Raw genomic sequence first — 17,446 nt, 5'->3', positions numbered from 1 at the left:
GTGGTACATGTTTGTTTTGTAATCCTGTTTTGAGTGAGAGATTCAAACAGAACATGCAGGTCCAATTCAATGCCTTGGCATTGTTGATCTGTTTTTTATTGATTTTTCTTCTGTTCAAATCCAGCACTGTGTATATTTTAGAAATGTCATAGTAGAAGGTTGAAAAATAGGAGTTTTAATTAGAAATATGTTTGGTTCATCAAAAGGCTTTTAATTCTTTCGCATATGGGAGATGGTTGGCTTAGTTTTACTGAATTTATGAAGCAGGGTCTCTTTCGTCGAGAAAAAGTTATCTTTTTACAGAGCAAAGGTATTATAGATTTTGTGTCTGAGCTTCACTGACACCAGTGACTTTACTTGCATGCATTTGTTCTGTGTATAGGTAAAAATCTTATATTAAATATAGAAAATATTTACAATGTTTCAAAGCTTTTATATTTTATGTAGTAAGTTTTATGTAGTAAATTTCACTTTTAGAGAAATGGAAAATATGTTTATAGATTTGATAAATTACCTTTTTAAAAACCAGGTTTGATTCCTTTTCCTTTTAACTTTTTCCTTGTTAATTTTCCTCCTAGATCTGTTGAGCAGTATACAGTGACATTGTAAGTGGGATGTACTTCCTCACATCAGTGCCTTGTTAATGCTGTTCATTAATCTAGAACCATGAGCTTATTCAGGGTTGGTTAAATATTCCATATTTCCATGAGGTTAGGGGGAAGGGTGACAGCTTACTTACAGCATCTGAAACCAGACCTCATTGCCTGTCATGTCATTTTTAATGTTGATAAAATAGCAGAACTTGCGTGTGAAGTATCAGCGTTTCAATGCATCTGCAGTAACACAGGGTACATCTCCACTGCAAAGCTATTTCAGGATACCGGAAGTATCCTGAAATAGCTATTCTGTGTCTATTCAAGCAGCCCATTATTTCAAAATAGATTTAATAATAACAGGCAGCTAATTTCGATATCCTGGTAACCCTCGTTCCATGAGGGATAAGGGGAATTTCAGAATAGTGCATTATTTTGAAATACAATAGAAATAAACTACGCAAATTGTGTAGCGCAAATTGTGTAGCTTATTTCAAGCCAACAAACACAACCATTCCATCAACTTCTAATATGCTGGAAAGATGCAAGATCAAGAAGTCTTTTTGTTTATTTTTCACAGGCTCAATTCTAAGAATTTTTAAGGCCAGTGTTATACAGGAAATCAGATTAGATCAGTGTTTCTCAACCACTGGTATGAGTTCCCTTAGTGGTGCTCAAGAGAAGTCTGGGGGGTGCGTCAACACAACTGAAATTTGGAGAAAACTGAATTTTTGTTTTAAGTTTTACAGCACTTTATTATTTTTTTACTTTTTACATGCAAAAATTTCATCACCCACCCGGCTACAATTAAGTTCTTTAAACAAATGTGTTGCAGTAGTAGAAAAAAATAGTGTGTGTCTTAAAACTGTAGGTACTAGGGGTACTTTATTTATATATGTGTGTGTGTGTATGTGTATGTATATATATATATATATATATATATATATACACTTTTTTTAAAAAAGGGGGTACTTTATAAAAAAAAAAGTTGAGAAACACTGGATTAGATGACCCAGGGTTCTGTTTGGCCCTAAAATCTATTAATCAGTTTTATTTTCAAGTTCTTCTACATTACTGTTATTCATTATTTTTATAACCCCTAATCAAGACCAGGTCCCCATTTCACTAGATCTGGGGTGAGAAATAAAAAAGCAGCAGTTCACTAGGGTTAGCCCCTGGTGGGGACCGCTGCCGCTATATTTACATGCGCCTTTGCAGAAACAAGCAACCTGTGGCCAACAGGAGCTCTGATCCTCTATACCTGCAGAGGCTCTGGTAAATACAATGGTGTGGAGGCCACCAGGGACTAACCCTGGCAGACAGGCTCTGGCCCGAAGACAGATATTTGCCCATCTCTGCACTCCATACTGCATGGATACTGCCCCCAGTCTTTAAATACTTGTTTGCTTTGTCTACACTAGAGTTAAGATATATATTTGCTTGCAGTCTGTCACACACTTTTAAACAGACATGGTCATCACAGCTGCACCACTCCCAGCCAATGCAAAGTACGTGTTAGATTTTGAGGTTCACTTGTTACATATACAAAACATTAATAACAACTCTCCATTTATTAAAGATTTTAAATACATTTTGTGTAATCCAGTGTGTGTTCATTAGTATCCTTTCAATTTATAAAAGCTTCAAATCCTTCTATTAGTTTCCTATTGGAGATTCAAATACAGGTGTCCTATTTTTTCAAAATATTGTAAAATTTGTTTTATATATTTAATTAACACTTCTACCACTCCATATAAACTGTGAGCATTGATGGATTAATGGTTGTCATCCTTTTTTGTAACTCTACAGATAGCATTTTTGGATTGACTGTAATCATTGCAATGTAAAATTATCTCCCCCTCCCCAGCTGTTGTTGCTGGAAGCACAAGCAAATGGAGCTACTTTTGGCAATAACCATCTCTTTTAGTTTCTTAACTTGCCTTTGAATTATTAAAATATCAAATAGGATCTGCCAGTGCTCATCGTCTTTGAAAATCAAACCAACTTTTTAAAATAATTATAAAAATAGCTAAAAAACAGAAAAAATGTGTACTTTCAGTAGTTTTATTGTAAGTTTATATGGCACTGTATAAACCTTGGTACAGTAGAACCTTAGAGTTGCAAACACCAGAGTTATATACTGACCCATCAACCACACATCTCATATGAAACTAGAGGTATGCAATCAGGCAGCAGTAGAGACCAAAAAAACAAAACAAAAAATAACCAACCCCAAGACAACAAAAGCCACCCCAAAACAAAAAACTAGCTAATACAATATAGTACTGTGTTATATGTAAACTACTAAAAAGGGGAGGGCAGTGTTTTAATTCAACATGGCGAAGTTTCAAAGCTGTATTCAGTCAATATTCAGTTGTAAACATTTGAAAGAACAACTTTTGCTCAGAGTTACAAACATTTCAGAGTTATGAAAAATCTCCATTCCTAATGTGTTCATTAACACTGAGATTCTACTGTAAAGATACAGAGCCAGATCCTCAACTGGGGTAAATCAATATAGCTTTATTGCCTTTAATGGAGTCAGTGATAATTTTCTGCTGATACAGATCTGGTCCACAACCTCTAGACAAAGGTATTGTACATTCTCAAAGATACAACCCAAAACATTTTTTGGCTTTTGACGTTGTTAGAGGGAAGAATATCAATTGCATTTAAAATAATACACTTGGAATTATTAAGCATCTAAAATATCAGATTGGTTTCTTACAAGAAAAATGCAATGCAAATTTTACTGAAGCAAGCTCATATTCAAATGAGCATCCTATTCAAATGAGCTAAAAATTCTAGGTGGTGTCATACGCAGCTATAATAAAAGCTATGTAAAAATAGCATTCAGAGAATTTCACAGTAGGGGTTATAATTGCGCTCACTTAGGCTCTGGGTCTGCCATTGATATGTGCACATAACTCCCATTAACATTAATAGACATTACGCAAGTTTATCGATGGCAGAGTAGATTGTTGAACTGAGTGCTACTATATTACCATCCCTACTGTGATAATAGCAATATCATATTGCCACGATAATAGATGCATCCTTAGAGCTAAATTAAGATTCCCAGAACCAGAACCATGTGAGGGAAAGAAGGGGCACCACTGGGAGCATTGTGCCTTTGTAGGGAGAAAAATTATATAATGACTCCAGGACACTGGAGCTGTGGAGTGTACTAGCAGGTGAGTTCTGCTATACTTTAAGGTGTAGTATGCAATTCCTGTGGTGTTGGATGATCTAACAAAAGCCTTAATTGTGTACGCTGGTTATCACCAACAGTGGAAATAACGTCCACTCTGCCCCTTCTAGTCATGAAACAGTTAACAACATTGTGGCTGTGTCCTGTGGAAAAGAGGCTCTGTCGCATCCGACTGCTCACACCAAGATGTCACAATTACATGGTAAGCTGCACATTTGACCCCTTTTTAGTCTCCTTGCAGTGCACTCCCTTCATGAAACAAGCCTCTATCTTCTCTTATCCTGGAATGGAATTTCAGGGTTCTCCTACCCACAAACCAGGTACCCAGCCTATAGAACTCCCGTTCAGCAGCCATGATTCTTTATCAGGTCCAAATGGCATCTGCAAGAATCTTTCCTTTGTGAGTTGTGATCAATGATAGTGACTCAGTACAGCATCTTCAGCACAGAATATTATTTATTGCAAAATAGCAGAAACAGTCACAGAAGCCTATATACATGCTGCCTTACTTAGCTCAAGTTTATAATTTCCTTCAAAGCATATATAGGCCCAGTTTGTCCCACATACCCTGCTTCTAGGGTTCAGTCTCTTTCCCTTCAGTCACTGTCTCTCCCTTGAGCTCACGGCCTCAACCTTTTATCTACCCTACAGTTCTTTGTTTCAGTTTTCCCTCCTAAAGCCTCCCCTGCTGTTCAAAGCCCAAGGGTGTTGTGTTCAGCATGGACAGAGGTAACACTTTAAAGGGGCCGACCTCTATATTGTCCATTAAGTATGATGATTGGAGTGTCTAAAGTGATTGTTTGCATTCCTGTGGGCTTGCAGTGAGCTCTTGCAGAAATTAACTGCTTGAACCATATAGTAATCAGAGGGACACATAACATTCTTTAAAATATTACTGTAGACTTCTGCATTCTTAACAAGGTCACTGAACCCCCTGAAAACCTCAGTGCAAGGGCATCTCTAATCTGTTTTGTATTTTCTTTAAACTGCAATGATTGACACATAGTCAAGTCTGAAATTTATATATCTGTAACTGCACAGGTAAAATACTATTCTTAATGAAGTCTACTTGAGTGTCTGACAGACATTCAAAGACTTGATTATTTTTCTTTATTTGTTCTGAACAGGATTTCTCAATGTCCACTTGCAATGGATTATTAGTGAGCTCTTGTTTACCTCAATATGTAATGGAAGTTGTTCTGCAAAGATATTTTAGTGTCCTGACTAGAAGCATATTGCAAACTGTTCCTGTTGTTTTTTTTTTTTTTAATTCCTTGATACTGCTGCTAATGTAAAGGACATGGATTGAAGAGAGGATCTTCTTTTCCTAAGCAATGTGTTATTGATGAGCTGGCATTTGCCCTGTGGCGCTCCCTAAGGATTGCTTACATCTATTACTCACACACATCGATTGGTTAATTTGATAATTCTATCACCAATCAGCTTGTGTCTGACCTTTTGCCATGGCAATGATGGCAGAGTCTTCATTTTTACATTGCAGACCTGCTAGATTGACCTTTCTGAGGAGAATGTCAAGACATCCCTTGATCTTAACCTGTCACTAAATTTGTTAGTTACACTGTCCCTTAACCTTGATCTATTATATTTGGAGTGTTCAGCATACACTGTTTTGTTTGTTTGTTTGTTTAAGTATTTTAAAAATCAATTAATCCAAAATAATAATTCATAATTCAAAACTACACATTTTCAGAAGAATTCATACCCTTTTGCCTCTGACAAGGCAGTTTGTGCTACATGGTAAACTATCCATTTCAGTGACCATTTGAAATGAACGGAAGTCTCTTCCAGACTGCTGGACTTCACAAAGCATATTTAAATACTTTATAGAGTAGCGCCATGCTTGCGGAGGAATTATCTTGACCTCTTGGTAAAATTTTTGCCACCAAATTGATTTTCCTTTCTTTGATGGATTTCTTTCCTTCTGTGGATGCTGTTAAAACACCTATAGGATTCATGCATGTTTTCAGCATTTCTACAGAGCAATCCCATTGCACTAACTTTTTTTGCCTTGGGGTAAACATTATCTCAGTTGAAAATTGCACAAAGTTAAACAGCGAGCTAGTCTGTCAATGTACTTGGTGTATTTTTGAAGAAGAAAATCCTTATTAGTTGTTGTAACTATAAAAGATGTTTTTGTTCCATGAATAAGTCCATCCTAACCACTCCATAAACTTTCTTAGTACATTGAATTTATCACAGGAGAAAGGGAATCAATTTTGTGCATGCCCACTGTTAAAATATTTGCAGACTCCAAGCATCACTCCATTTAAAACAAGCAGGGAGAAATCTCTGTAAAGTTCTGTTTTCACACCTGCATTTTTACTGTTCTTCTTTTCCTTTTTTTTAAATATTATTTTTCCATAGGGGAAAAGTTGTTTTAATCTGATCTGTCTCTTTGGAAACAATACAAGGGCACTACATTGTGACTCTGAGGCTACGTTTAGACTACACTCCTCTGTCGGCAGTGGGATGTAAATGAAGCACTTCAAAAGTGCAAATGAAGCTAGCATTTAAATATCCTGTGCTTCATTTGCATAATCACATAATGGCGCTCTTTAAAAAACAGGGTGCTGTAAACCTCAAAACCAAAAAATGAGGCTTACAGGAGCTTTCGAAAAAGCACCCCGTTTTCAAAAGAACCGCGTCTAGACTGCGGTTTCAATTTCAAATTAACGCTTTTTCGAAAGAGCACCATTACATGATTATGCAAATGAAGCACGGGATATTTAAATCCCGGCTTCATTTGCACTTTTGAAGTGCTTCATTTACATCCCTCTGCCGACAAAGGGATGTAGTCTAGATGTAGCCCGAATGTGTTAATTTGCTGTTCAGTTCATCTAAAAAAGAAAAGAAAAAGAAATAAAAAAATCAGTCTTTTTTTTACCTCCTGTTTTTTTTTTTCTCTCTCTCTCTCTCTCTCTCTCTCTCTCTCAGAAATAGTTAAGGGCTTTGGCTTTCCATTTTTTAAAACTGAAAACAGGGAAGACATATCCTTTTTACATCACTATAACTAAAACCCAGACGAACCAATTCCTGTGAAACTTTGTAAAATAAATAATGTGCATTGAGAATGAGAAATTTCATACAAATTTCAGCCTGAAGCAAATTTGAATGGACAAGTTATAAACCTTTTATAAGGGCTGTTTTGTCACCTTCTCTTTCTTTTAGAAATGGAAATTATTTAGACATATAGTCTTTAACAGAGATTTCTCCCTTGTGATATTTTAATTTAAATAATTAAAATTAAAATGAATTTGAGGGGTGAAAGTAATGATTGTGCTTGAGCATAATTATAATACATACCGTAAAATCCTGACTATAACGCGCACCTGTGCATAATACGCACCTACCTTTTAAACATGAGAATTCCGGCATAAACTGAACTCCTATCTATAATGTGCATCCCAACTTTGCCGTATTTTATCTTTCTTTTTTGTATTTCCGAGTAGTCACGCGAGAGCACACGAGTATACAGTGCACGGCATTTACATGCTCTCTTTGGGATGCCATGAGTTGTCGGCGATCTTACACGACTGCTGAAAAACTTAAAGTTGTTAGCTATGCTAAGGCTCATGGCAACAGAGCTGCCAGCTGTGAATTTGATGGCATAGCAGAGTCTAACATTTGGCTTCGGAGATGGCAGAAAGAGCTCCTGCAAGCGCTGCCTCGGATGAAGATGGCTGAGCGAGGTAAAAGCGCTGCAAATCCTGAGTTGGAGGCCAAGCTGGTTGAATGGATTGCTGAGCGTAGACAACAAGGCGATGGTGTTAGCATTGCAGAGGTTAGAATGAAGGCTTTGACCATTGCCAAAACGTGCACTAACACAGCTGGGTATAAAGCTTCACATGGCTGGGGCAATCGGTTCATGAATCGCCATGGTCTATCGGTCCGACGCCGAACAACAATTGCACAGAAGCTGCCCAGGGACTCAGACACCAAGGTACTACAGTTCTAAAAGTTTATCATAAAACTACGCAGTCAGCACTGTTATGACCTTTCATTAATTGGTAACTCAGATCAGACACCATTACATTTAGATAATCCCTACAACAGAATGCTTGAAGTGAAAGGTGCCAAGACCGTCTCCATTGCTACCACAGGCCATGAAAAGTCTAGGTTTACCGTAATGCTTGCTTGCATGGCTGATGGAATGAAGCTGCCTCCTTATATTGTGTTCAAGCACAAGACAGTGCCAAAGAATGTTATATTCCCGAACACTGTTCACGTGCGTGTTCACCCTACAGGCTGGATTGACGAAGCTTTAATGTTTGATTAGACGGTTTGGGCGAAGCGGCCAGGTGGACTTATGAGAAAGCAGTCTAATAGTTTTGGATGCATTTCGGTGTCATTGTATGCCATCCATCAAGAAAAGGCTTCAGCAGGACAAAACAGACTTGGCAATTATTCCTCGTGGAATGACCAAAATGTTGCAGCCACTTGACGTGACAGTTAACAAGCCAATGGAAGATGCACTACGCAGGAAATGGAACACCTGGTTGTTGGAAGGTGAACATACATTTACTGCAAGGATGTATGCGAACACCAACGCTGCAAGATGTTACCCAGTGGATAGCGGATGTCTGGGTTGAACTTGATCCTGCTATCATAAGGAAGGGGTTTCTGAAATGCAGCATCTCTAATGCTATGGATGGCAGCGAGGATGATGCCCTGTGGATGGATCCGAGTGACGATGAATTGTCCGAGGGCGAATTACCGGTATGCGAAGATGACAATGATTTGTATTACCTGGATGAAGATGTCGAGGGCTATACCCCGGAAGATATTGCTCGTCTGTTTGAGGAAGAGTCTAACAAATGTGAATTTGAGGGCTTCGAAGATGAGTAGAAGATCAATTAACATACGGTATTTGGTTGTTTACGCTGCAGTGTTGATTTCCTTTGTTTAACTTACCTTTTTGAAACTATGCATATAGTTGCTTGTCGATGCTAATAAAAATCAACTTAACCTCTGGTGTCCAGCGATTAATTAAGTGCTGCGGAAACGCCAAATGAAGACTTTGAATAAAACCTCCTATGGATAATGCGCACCCTGACCTTGATGTTAAAAAAACGGGGAAAAAAGTGCTCACTGTATTCGCAACTTTACGGTAATTTCATGTTACCAGTATAATAGTCTATATGTAGCTTAATTGTAGAAGTGAACTGCATTTTTCCAGAGCAAAATACACTATTACCAACTTGGAGATAAAAAAATCATGAGCATGAAAAGATTAAAAAATGTTGAGTCAAATCACCAAAAGTATGAGGGTGACCCAAAGAATCATGATTTAAAAAAAAATGTGATTTTAGTCTGACTTTTGGCTTTTTAACTCCTCTCTGTTCCACTGTCAATGTGTTATCTTTCAGATTGAAACATCAACTTTTAGTGTACACCTTTCCTGTGCTATTTGGATGGAGACAGACTACCTCTGAGACAGAGGAATTGCCATCCCTTTCGAATTACTGTTTTGCCCCAGCAACAACACTCCTCTGCCTCCTAGTGCCCCAGGGCCAAGGAGGCAGAGGAGACCAAGTGGCACCATTTCCTGACTCTCACCTTCCAGCCACACCAGAGCTTCGCTTCTGCCTGGGGCATCACTTTGCTAATTCCCTCCTCCCCTGCATCGTGGTGCTCTAAGAATGTCGGTGCCATTGGGCCATACCTGAAAGCAAGGCTATATGGCAGCTCTGCCTGCATGAACCCTGAAAATCACAGACTCATGAGAGCTCCTGCTGCAAAAAAAATCCTGTGACTCAAACTAATTTGTAAGAGGTAGTAATGCTGCAACACTGCCTTCTCCTGACTGCTCAGAGGGGGCTTCCTATATCCACCCTCACTAGTCAAGGAGAGCTGCCATCCAATCCCCCGATCCCCTTCAGTCTCCTTCTGGCCCCCCACATCCTATGCACCAAATCTTCCTGCTCCCCTCACTGCCCTCTTTCCCTCATTCTTACTATTCATCATGCAGTGTCTCTGCTGCTGCTAACACTCCTTGTGTCCTGTCTAGCTTCCTGAACATCAAGTGGCAATCATTTTGCCTGTGGGCATGGTTCCACTCTAATTGAAGACAAAGAGAGGTGGCAGCCAACTTTATTAAGGTCAGCCTCACTTCCACATATAGCAGTGGTCCCTAAACTTTTTACTAAAGCCTTCACCAACTGCATTTTCTCTCTTTTATGATCCCATATTACACATATGCACCCTCTGCCCCGGCACTGCAAATGTAATCCTGGCTTGGTGCAGAGGGGAGGCTCGGGACTGGGGGAGGACAGTGTTGAAAGTGAGCCTGCCTTGAACATACGTCTCAGCAGCTTTGGTTTCATTCCCATAGGGCTCTGCAATGACAAAGAAGAAGCTGGGCCAAATTTGAGTGAATGGCATCATAACCTTGTGCTGAGAGTTGCAGAGCTACTCATGTGTAGCCTGGCCACCCTCTGTCGCTCTCCAACTGCCCACCCTCAATCCCAGGCCTCCATCTAAAATGGGTCAGAAGTATACATTTTCCTAAGTCAATCGTGGGATAAAGTGATAGAAATGTAGCCGTGTTAGTCTTGGGTAGTTGAAGCAAAATGCAGGACAATGTAGCACTTTAAAGACTAACAAGATGGTTTATTAGATGATGAGCTTTCGTGGGCCAGACCCACTTCCTCAGATCAAATAGTGGAAGAAAGTAGTCACAACCATATATACCAAAGGATACAATTAAAAAAAATGAACAAATATGAAAAGGACAAATCACATTGCAGAACAGAAGGGGGATGCGGGGAGGGGGGGTAGGAAGGGGGAGGAAGGAAGGTAAATGTCTGTGAATTGCTGATATTAAAGGTAGGGAGAGTGGGATGTTTGTGAGTTAATGGTATTACAGGTGATAATTGGGGAAACTGTCTTGGTAATGGGTGAGAAAGTTCAAAGTCTTGTTAAGTCCTTGTTGGCAAGTGTCGAATTTTAACATGAATGACAGTTCAGAGGATTCCCTTTCAAGTGCAGATGTAAAAGGTCTTTGTAGCAGAATGCAGGTGGCTAAGTCATTTAGAGAGTGTCCTTTCTGGTTAAAGTGGCAAGAAACTGTTTTCTCTTTGTGATCTTGTCTGATATCTGTTTTGTGGGCATTAATCCTTTGGCGAAGTGTCTGAGATGTTTGTCCAATGTACATAGCAGACGGACACTTTCGGCACATGATAGCATAGATTATATTTCTGGATGCGCAGGAATATGTGTTCTTGATCTTATAACTCACTTGGTTAGGTCCAATAATGGTATCAGCAGAATGAATATGTGGACAAAGCTGGCAACGGGGTTTGTTGCAAGGGAAGGTACCAGGGTTGGTATCAGTGTGGTATGTCCTGTGGTGGTTGGTAAGAATCATCTTGAGGTTAGGTGGTTGTCTATAGGAGACTATGGGTCTGTCTCCCAGAGCCTCTTTGAGTATGGTATCCTGTTCCAATATAGGCTGTAGTTTATTGATAATGTGTTGGACAGGTTTAAGTTGGGGGTTGTAGGTGATGACAAGTGGTGTTCTATTGTTGGTTTTCTTGGGTCTGTCTTGAAGTAGATGGTTTCTAGGTATTCGTCTGGCTCTTTCAATTTGCTTTTTTATTTCTCTGGGTGGGTAGTTGAGATTTATAAATGATTGGTAGAGATCCTGAAGCTTCTGGTCTCTGTCAGTGGGGTTAGAGCAGATGCGGTTGTATCGAAGGGCTTGGCTATAGACGATGGATCGTGTGCTGTGTTCTGGATGGGAGCTGGATGCATGTAGGTAACTGTATGAGTCGGTGGGTTTTCTGTAGAGAGTGGTGTCTAATTTTCCATTGTTGATTTGTACGGTGGTGTCCAGGAAGTGAATCTCTCGTGTAGAATGGTCCAGGCTGAGGTTGATGGTGGGGTGTAGGTTGTTGAAATCTCTGTGGAATATCTCCAGTGTTTCTTGGCCATGCGTCCAGATCATAAAGGTGTCATCGATGTAACGTAAGTAGAGAAGGGGAAAAAGGGGACGGGAGTTGAGGAAACGTTGTTCTAGGTCAGCCATAAAGATGTTAGCATACTGTGGGGCCATGCGTGTACCCATGGCTGTGCCGCTGATCTGGAGGTATAAGTTGTTCTCAAACTGGAAATAATTGTGGGTGAGAACAAAGTTACATAGGTCTGCTATCAGGTTGGCAGTAGTGTCCTCTGGGATAGTGTTTCTAATTGCTTGTAATCCGTCTTCATGTGGGATGTTGGTATATAGAGCTTCTACATCCATGGTGGCAAGGATGGTATTATTGGGGAGGTTATCGATGTTTTGTAGTTTCCTTAGGAAGTCAGTAGTGTCTTGGAGATAGCTGGGGGTATTGGTTACGAAGGGTTTGAGAAGAGTGTCTACATAGCTGGATAAAAACATCCTTGAACGCAGCAAGCATTTAGAACCTTACCATGGGTCACTAGTGTGTCAAGAACCACCGTTTGGGCAGCACTGACATACAGAGAGACTCCAAGACTATGTCTACACTGCGCCTCTCTTTTGCAAAAGCGTATGCAAATGAAGTGCGGATTAGCATATTGCCGCACTTCATTTGCATAATTAATTATGGGGCATTTTTGCACAAGAGGCAACGCAGCTCCTTTTTGCGCAAAAACCCCCTCTTGCGCAAAAACGGCTGCTAATTAATTATGCAAATGAAGCGCAGCAATATGTCAATCCACGCTTCATTTGCATAGGCTTTTGCGAAAGAGAGGTGCAGTGTAGACGTAGTCTTGGAGCATGGTAGCCATCTTGTCTTCAGCCTTATTGACAGGATAAGGAGCTAGTGGCTATATTTAATAAAGAAAATATTGTGATTTGGCAGCCTTCCATCATGTTTTCATGAGACAGATAAAAAACACCCCCGAAACTGAGAGTATTGGCAATAGTGACCATTCTGCCTATTATTCCCAGGATAGGCTCCCAGATTACATATACTGCAGTGCCCCCTAATCATTTTTTGCCTGTCAGTAAATACTAACAATACTGTTCAAATTGTGGAACTGAGTTTATCAACCTGGAATTTTTCTGTTGTAGGGTTTATTATTTTTGTATAGATCTCAAGCAATTAAGTAAAGAGCAATCGTTTTAGAATGCTGTGCAAAGTTCCACTCCATTTTATGTGTTATACCTACTATATGTCCTTGAAGAGTTAGTCTGTGGGTCCAAAATATACTTCCAGCTGGAGATCTTAGAGAAGGTATGTTTAAGCTATGGAGAAGTCTGAAGGGTTATCACTACTTCAAAAGTTGGACAATGGGCTGCATTGTAACTCTTAGGTCAGGGTGCTAGGCAAACAGTCTGCTCCCCAAGAGTGCGTCACTAGACCCAAGAATGTACCACTAGGCCCCCAAGACAACAGTAGTGTCTGTTTTCTATTCAGACTCTGGAACCTTAATGCACATAGGTAGAGCCCTACCAAATTCATAGCCATGAAAAATGCTTCATGGATGGTGAACTCTGGTCTTTTTTTGGGTTTTCACCCTATATTATACAGATTTCATGGAGGACATCAGTGTTTCTCAAATTGGGGGTCTTGATCCAAAAGGGAGCTGCAGGGAGTCAAACAAGGGTTTTTTGGGGGGAGTGGGTCATGGTATTGCCACCCTTACTTCAGTGTGCCTTCAGAGCTGGGTAACTGGAGAGTGGTAGCTGTTAGCTAAGCAGCAACTTAGAAGTAAGAGTACGAATACCATGTTATGTCACTCTTACTTCTGCACTGCTGGTGGCAGCTCTGGCTTCAGAGCTGGGCTCCTGGCCAGCAGCCACCACTTTCCAGCTGCCCAGCTCTAAAGGCAACATTGCTGCAAGCTGCATTTCAGAAGTAAGGGTACTGCAGCGCACACGCGCACACACACACACACACACACACACACACACACACACACAGAGAACTCCTTTATGAATCAGGACCCCTACAATTGCAATGCTGTGAAATTTCAGATTTAAATAGCTGAAATCATTACATTTAAGGTTTTCAAAATTCTATGATCATGAAATTGACCAGAATGGACTGTGAATTTGGTAGGTCCCTACACATAGGATCCAGTGATGTGGGCCTCCTCACAATAGTCTGTGAATGTCCAGCAGTGAGAGCTCATCTGGGGTTGTGACATGTTAGATCAGCAGCTTTTGAAGGCGTCAGAAATAGAGTTATTGGCCTGCCCCAAAAAAGGCAATTCAAAGATAAGAGGACTCTCATATTACCCATTATACATTGCAGCACATACAATGTTCTCAGCCTCCTGCAGTAGGCCTAACAGGATGATATAAAGATGGTGTGCTGGCCTTAACCCTGTTTACTTGCTTTTGTCGGTTTCAGTTAGTCAGGGGTAAAGAGTGGCATGACATTTTGGAGTATATTCCTTTTGATGTTGTTGGGAGTATGATACTATACTGTCACTTGTCTGTTAGTGTTGTCATATCATATGTGTCTTTGTGTTTGTAATATTTAGACTGTTGAATTTTATTGCCAATGAATTGAGGGATTGATATCGTTAGACGTTCAGTGTGTTACAGTTCTGAGCAAGCTTCCTCATTTAAACTACCAAGTGCAACTCAGGTTAGACCTCCCAGACTTCTTTTATTCCACTGCTGTTGTTCCTTTAGTAGAGATTTGTCATGTGTGTGAAAATCAGCATGGAGTGGCTTGTAATGAGAACCATTTTTGTTAAAGATGAGGATGAGACCACTAAACTCATTTCACTTATAATCTAAACCAAATTCAAACCTAAGCCTCCAGAAGTGAAAGAATTGTGTATAAACTATCTGGACACTCTCTGTCTTCACAGAAAATTAAACTAAAACTAAATCTCAGATGATTTTATATGGACCAGCACATGGCCCTGCTAATTAGGAGCAATATAGAAAGTCTGAGCCATTAATAAGTAGATTTGTTTTAAAAAATTGAAAGATTAAACAGTTATCTCTCTCTTTGATTTATGGTAACAGAAGCAATCTTCATTGGCTTCAGTGCCTAATCTTAGCTGAGCTTCTGAAAAGACCTCTGCTAATAAATATTATTTTAAATCAAGGCTGTAAGAGAGAGTTCAGATAGTGAGATCCTGAAAGTTGTAAATGATCAGAGTACATTTTACAGCTAAGAGATGCAGAGCTATATGGAACACAGACTAGAGTTAAGAGTATAGTAGAAAACTACTGCCTTGCTGGCTGAAAAGTAGGATTTAATATTTAGGGCATGTCTACACAACAGGGCTGAAGCCAAAATAAGCTGTGGGCCACACTGTCAGCTACCAGCGCAGTAGCATGTGGCACTTGCAGTGGCATTCAGGGCAGTGCACTCTGGGCAGCTTTCCCACAGAGGATCACTTCTTGTTCTGTTCCTGAAGCTTTTGGGAACATGTGGGGGACTGGAGGAGTGGCGGGATGGTGTTTTGTGGGGACATCCTGAATCCTGTCCCAATGCCCTGTGGTACATTACTTTGCATCCCCTATGTTCCCCTCAGCATTTGGCACCATCTTTCAGTGACTTTTGTACTGTACACTGTGCCTCTTTGGTTTGTGGGAATGGATCCTGAACTGTTAAGAGACTACTAACAGGTCTCACTAACATGTCACAAATAGCAGTTGAGTTATTCCGTAAGCTGCAAAGTGACAATGAGGAGTCAGACACTGAGCTTGTCATACATGACACATATGACATGAGATTTCTTGTGACATTCCTGAAGATGCTGACCACAGTGGAACACCACGTTTGGGCTGGGGAAGCAAGCACTGAGTGGTGGGATCACATTGTCATGTGAGTCTGAGATGATGAGCAGTGGCTGCAGAACTTTTGGATTCAAAAAGACACTTTAATGGGACTGTGGGATGAGCTCACCCCTAACGTGCAGTGCAAGGACATGAAAATGAAAGCTGCCCTACTGATGGACAAGCACATGACAATTGCACTGTGGAAGCTGGTTACTTCAGACAGCTACTGACTGGTTGCCAATCAGTTCGGAGCAAGGTTGTAAGCAACTAATCAACTATCTGATAAGCATAAGCAACTCAATTAGTTGTTCCCTCCTCCCCCCACCTTGCTGCTTCTATCAGTGTCCGCAGGGGAGGCAGACACAGAGCCAGCAAGCTCCTAATACATTTAAAAGGCTGAAGCGCAGCAGAGGGGACCAGGTGCGAGCTGGGAATCACCTGTCCCAGCTTGCGCTTGGTCTGTACCCCTGCTGTGCTTCTGCTTTTTAAAATGTGTACATTTAAAATATCTTTAATACATTTAAACGGCAGAGCCAAAGCGGTGTTCGGTCCTGGGGCCAGGAGCTAATCCTGCTGCAGCACCACAGTTTCCCCCACTTATCGACTAGTCAATGGAAAGTCCATCAATTAGTTGATTAAACTCAATTTAACATACCTCGTTTAGAGTGGGAAAGTCATCTCTTGATGACGTATTGATGGAAGTGTGCAGAGCCATCCGTCTCAGATTGCCTTAAAAAACCATGACTCTGGGCAACATGCATGAAATTTTGGAGGGATTTGCACAGATGGGCTTCCCAAACTTTGGAGGGGTGACCAATTACACACATGTTCCAATTCTGACACCAGAGCACCTAACTGACGAGTACATTCAACCTGAAAGGTTTTTTCTCCATGGTTCTCCAGGTTCTTGTGGATCACAGTGAGCATTTCACAGACATTAACTCAGGCTGGTCCAGAAAGGTGCATGACACATGCATCTTTTGGAACACTGGCCTGTTCAGGAAGCTGCAAGTGGAGACTTTCTTCCTGAACCAGAAGATCACTGTGGGGAATGTTGAAATGCCCAGTGTGATCCTTGGAGACCCTACCTACCCCTTAATGTTGTAGCTCATGAAACCTAGGAGCCTTGACAGGCTGAGTGGTGCAGAATGACAGTGCAGTGTCCTTTTGGTCATTTAAAAGTCCACTGACAATGTTTGTATGAGAAGCTGGACCTGGCCAGTGACGGCATCCCTATATAGCCATGTATTGTACCATAATATTTGTGAAGGGAAGGGTGAACGCATCACTTAGTACTGGATCCCTAAAGCTCAGTGCCTGGAGCTTGAGTTTGAACAGCCTGAGGCACTGGCTATGAAAAAAGAACAGTGCGGGGCCATAACAATCAGGGAAACCCTGAAGCAGCAGTGTGATACTGAAAGACAGTAATATTTGTTGCCATACACAGGAGAGCAGTGGCTGCAGTGCTACTAAGGGCCTCTGATTGGTCCATATGATACAGAAGTGCCTGTCGCATTGTTGGGCTATGCTTGCTCACTTTCATGTAATGGAACAAAGATAGCTTTCAAGCCCACGATTTCATTTATTAAAAACGACAAATGTAGACCACACGGACACAGCATGACACATTTGCACTTTGTGGGAGGGAGGGAGCAAGGGAGGAGTCGAGGCCCTCACATGTTTACAGATTTCTTGTATGTCCAGGTATAATATTCAGCCAAGCCGTCTGCTGTGCTGTGCAATGGGTGCTGCAGTTCAGGAAGGCTAAACTGCAAAGGTGGCAGTTGAGTGCATAGGTGCCTGTGGGAATCTGCAGGGCTGGATGGTAAAGAGGCAGGTGTGGAGTGCAGAGTGTGCTGACTAGGAACAGGATGCTGGCTAAAATATGTTCGTGGTGAGAGGTGGGGG

At 40.9% G+C, this 17,446-nt stretch overlaps 1 protein-coding gene across 9 annotated transcripts in view; it reads left to right on the top strand.

The window, feature by feature from the left end:
• NPAS3 (neuronal PAS domain protein 3) overlaps nucleotides 1-17,446 on the top strand; it is an 888,952-nt gene that overhangs the window by 521,429 nt on the left and 350,077 nt on the right. Inside the window, exon 2 of one of the 9 annotated variants that reach the window (XM_014570770.3) lies at nucleotides 3,915-4,006. The exons of the other annotated variants lie outside the window; for them this stretch is intronic. Coding sequence (XP_014426256.2) covers nucleotides 3,917-4,006 — 90 coding nt within the window. The 5' untranslated portion in view covers nucleotides 3,915-3,916. The remainder of the gene's footprint in view (nucleotides 1-3,914; nucleotides 4,007-17,446) is intronic. 9 annotated transcript variants of the gene reach the window in all.

Source organism: Pelodiscus sinensis, chromosome 4 (assembly GCF_049634645.1).
Source record: "Pelodiscus sinensis isolate JC-2024 chromosome 4, ASM4963464v1, whole genome shotgun sequence".
Taxonomy (NCBI): domain Eukaryota; kingdom Metazoa; phylum Chordata; order Testudines; family Trionychidae; genus Pelodiscus; species Pelodiscus sinensis.
Note: the sequence above shows the minus strand (reverse complement) of the source record. Positions and strands in the feature narration are given on the sequence as shown.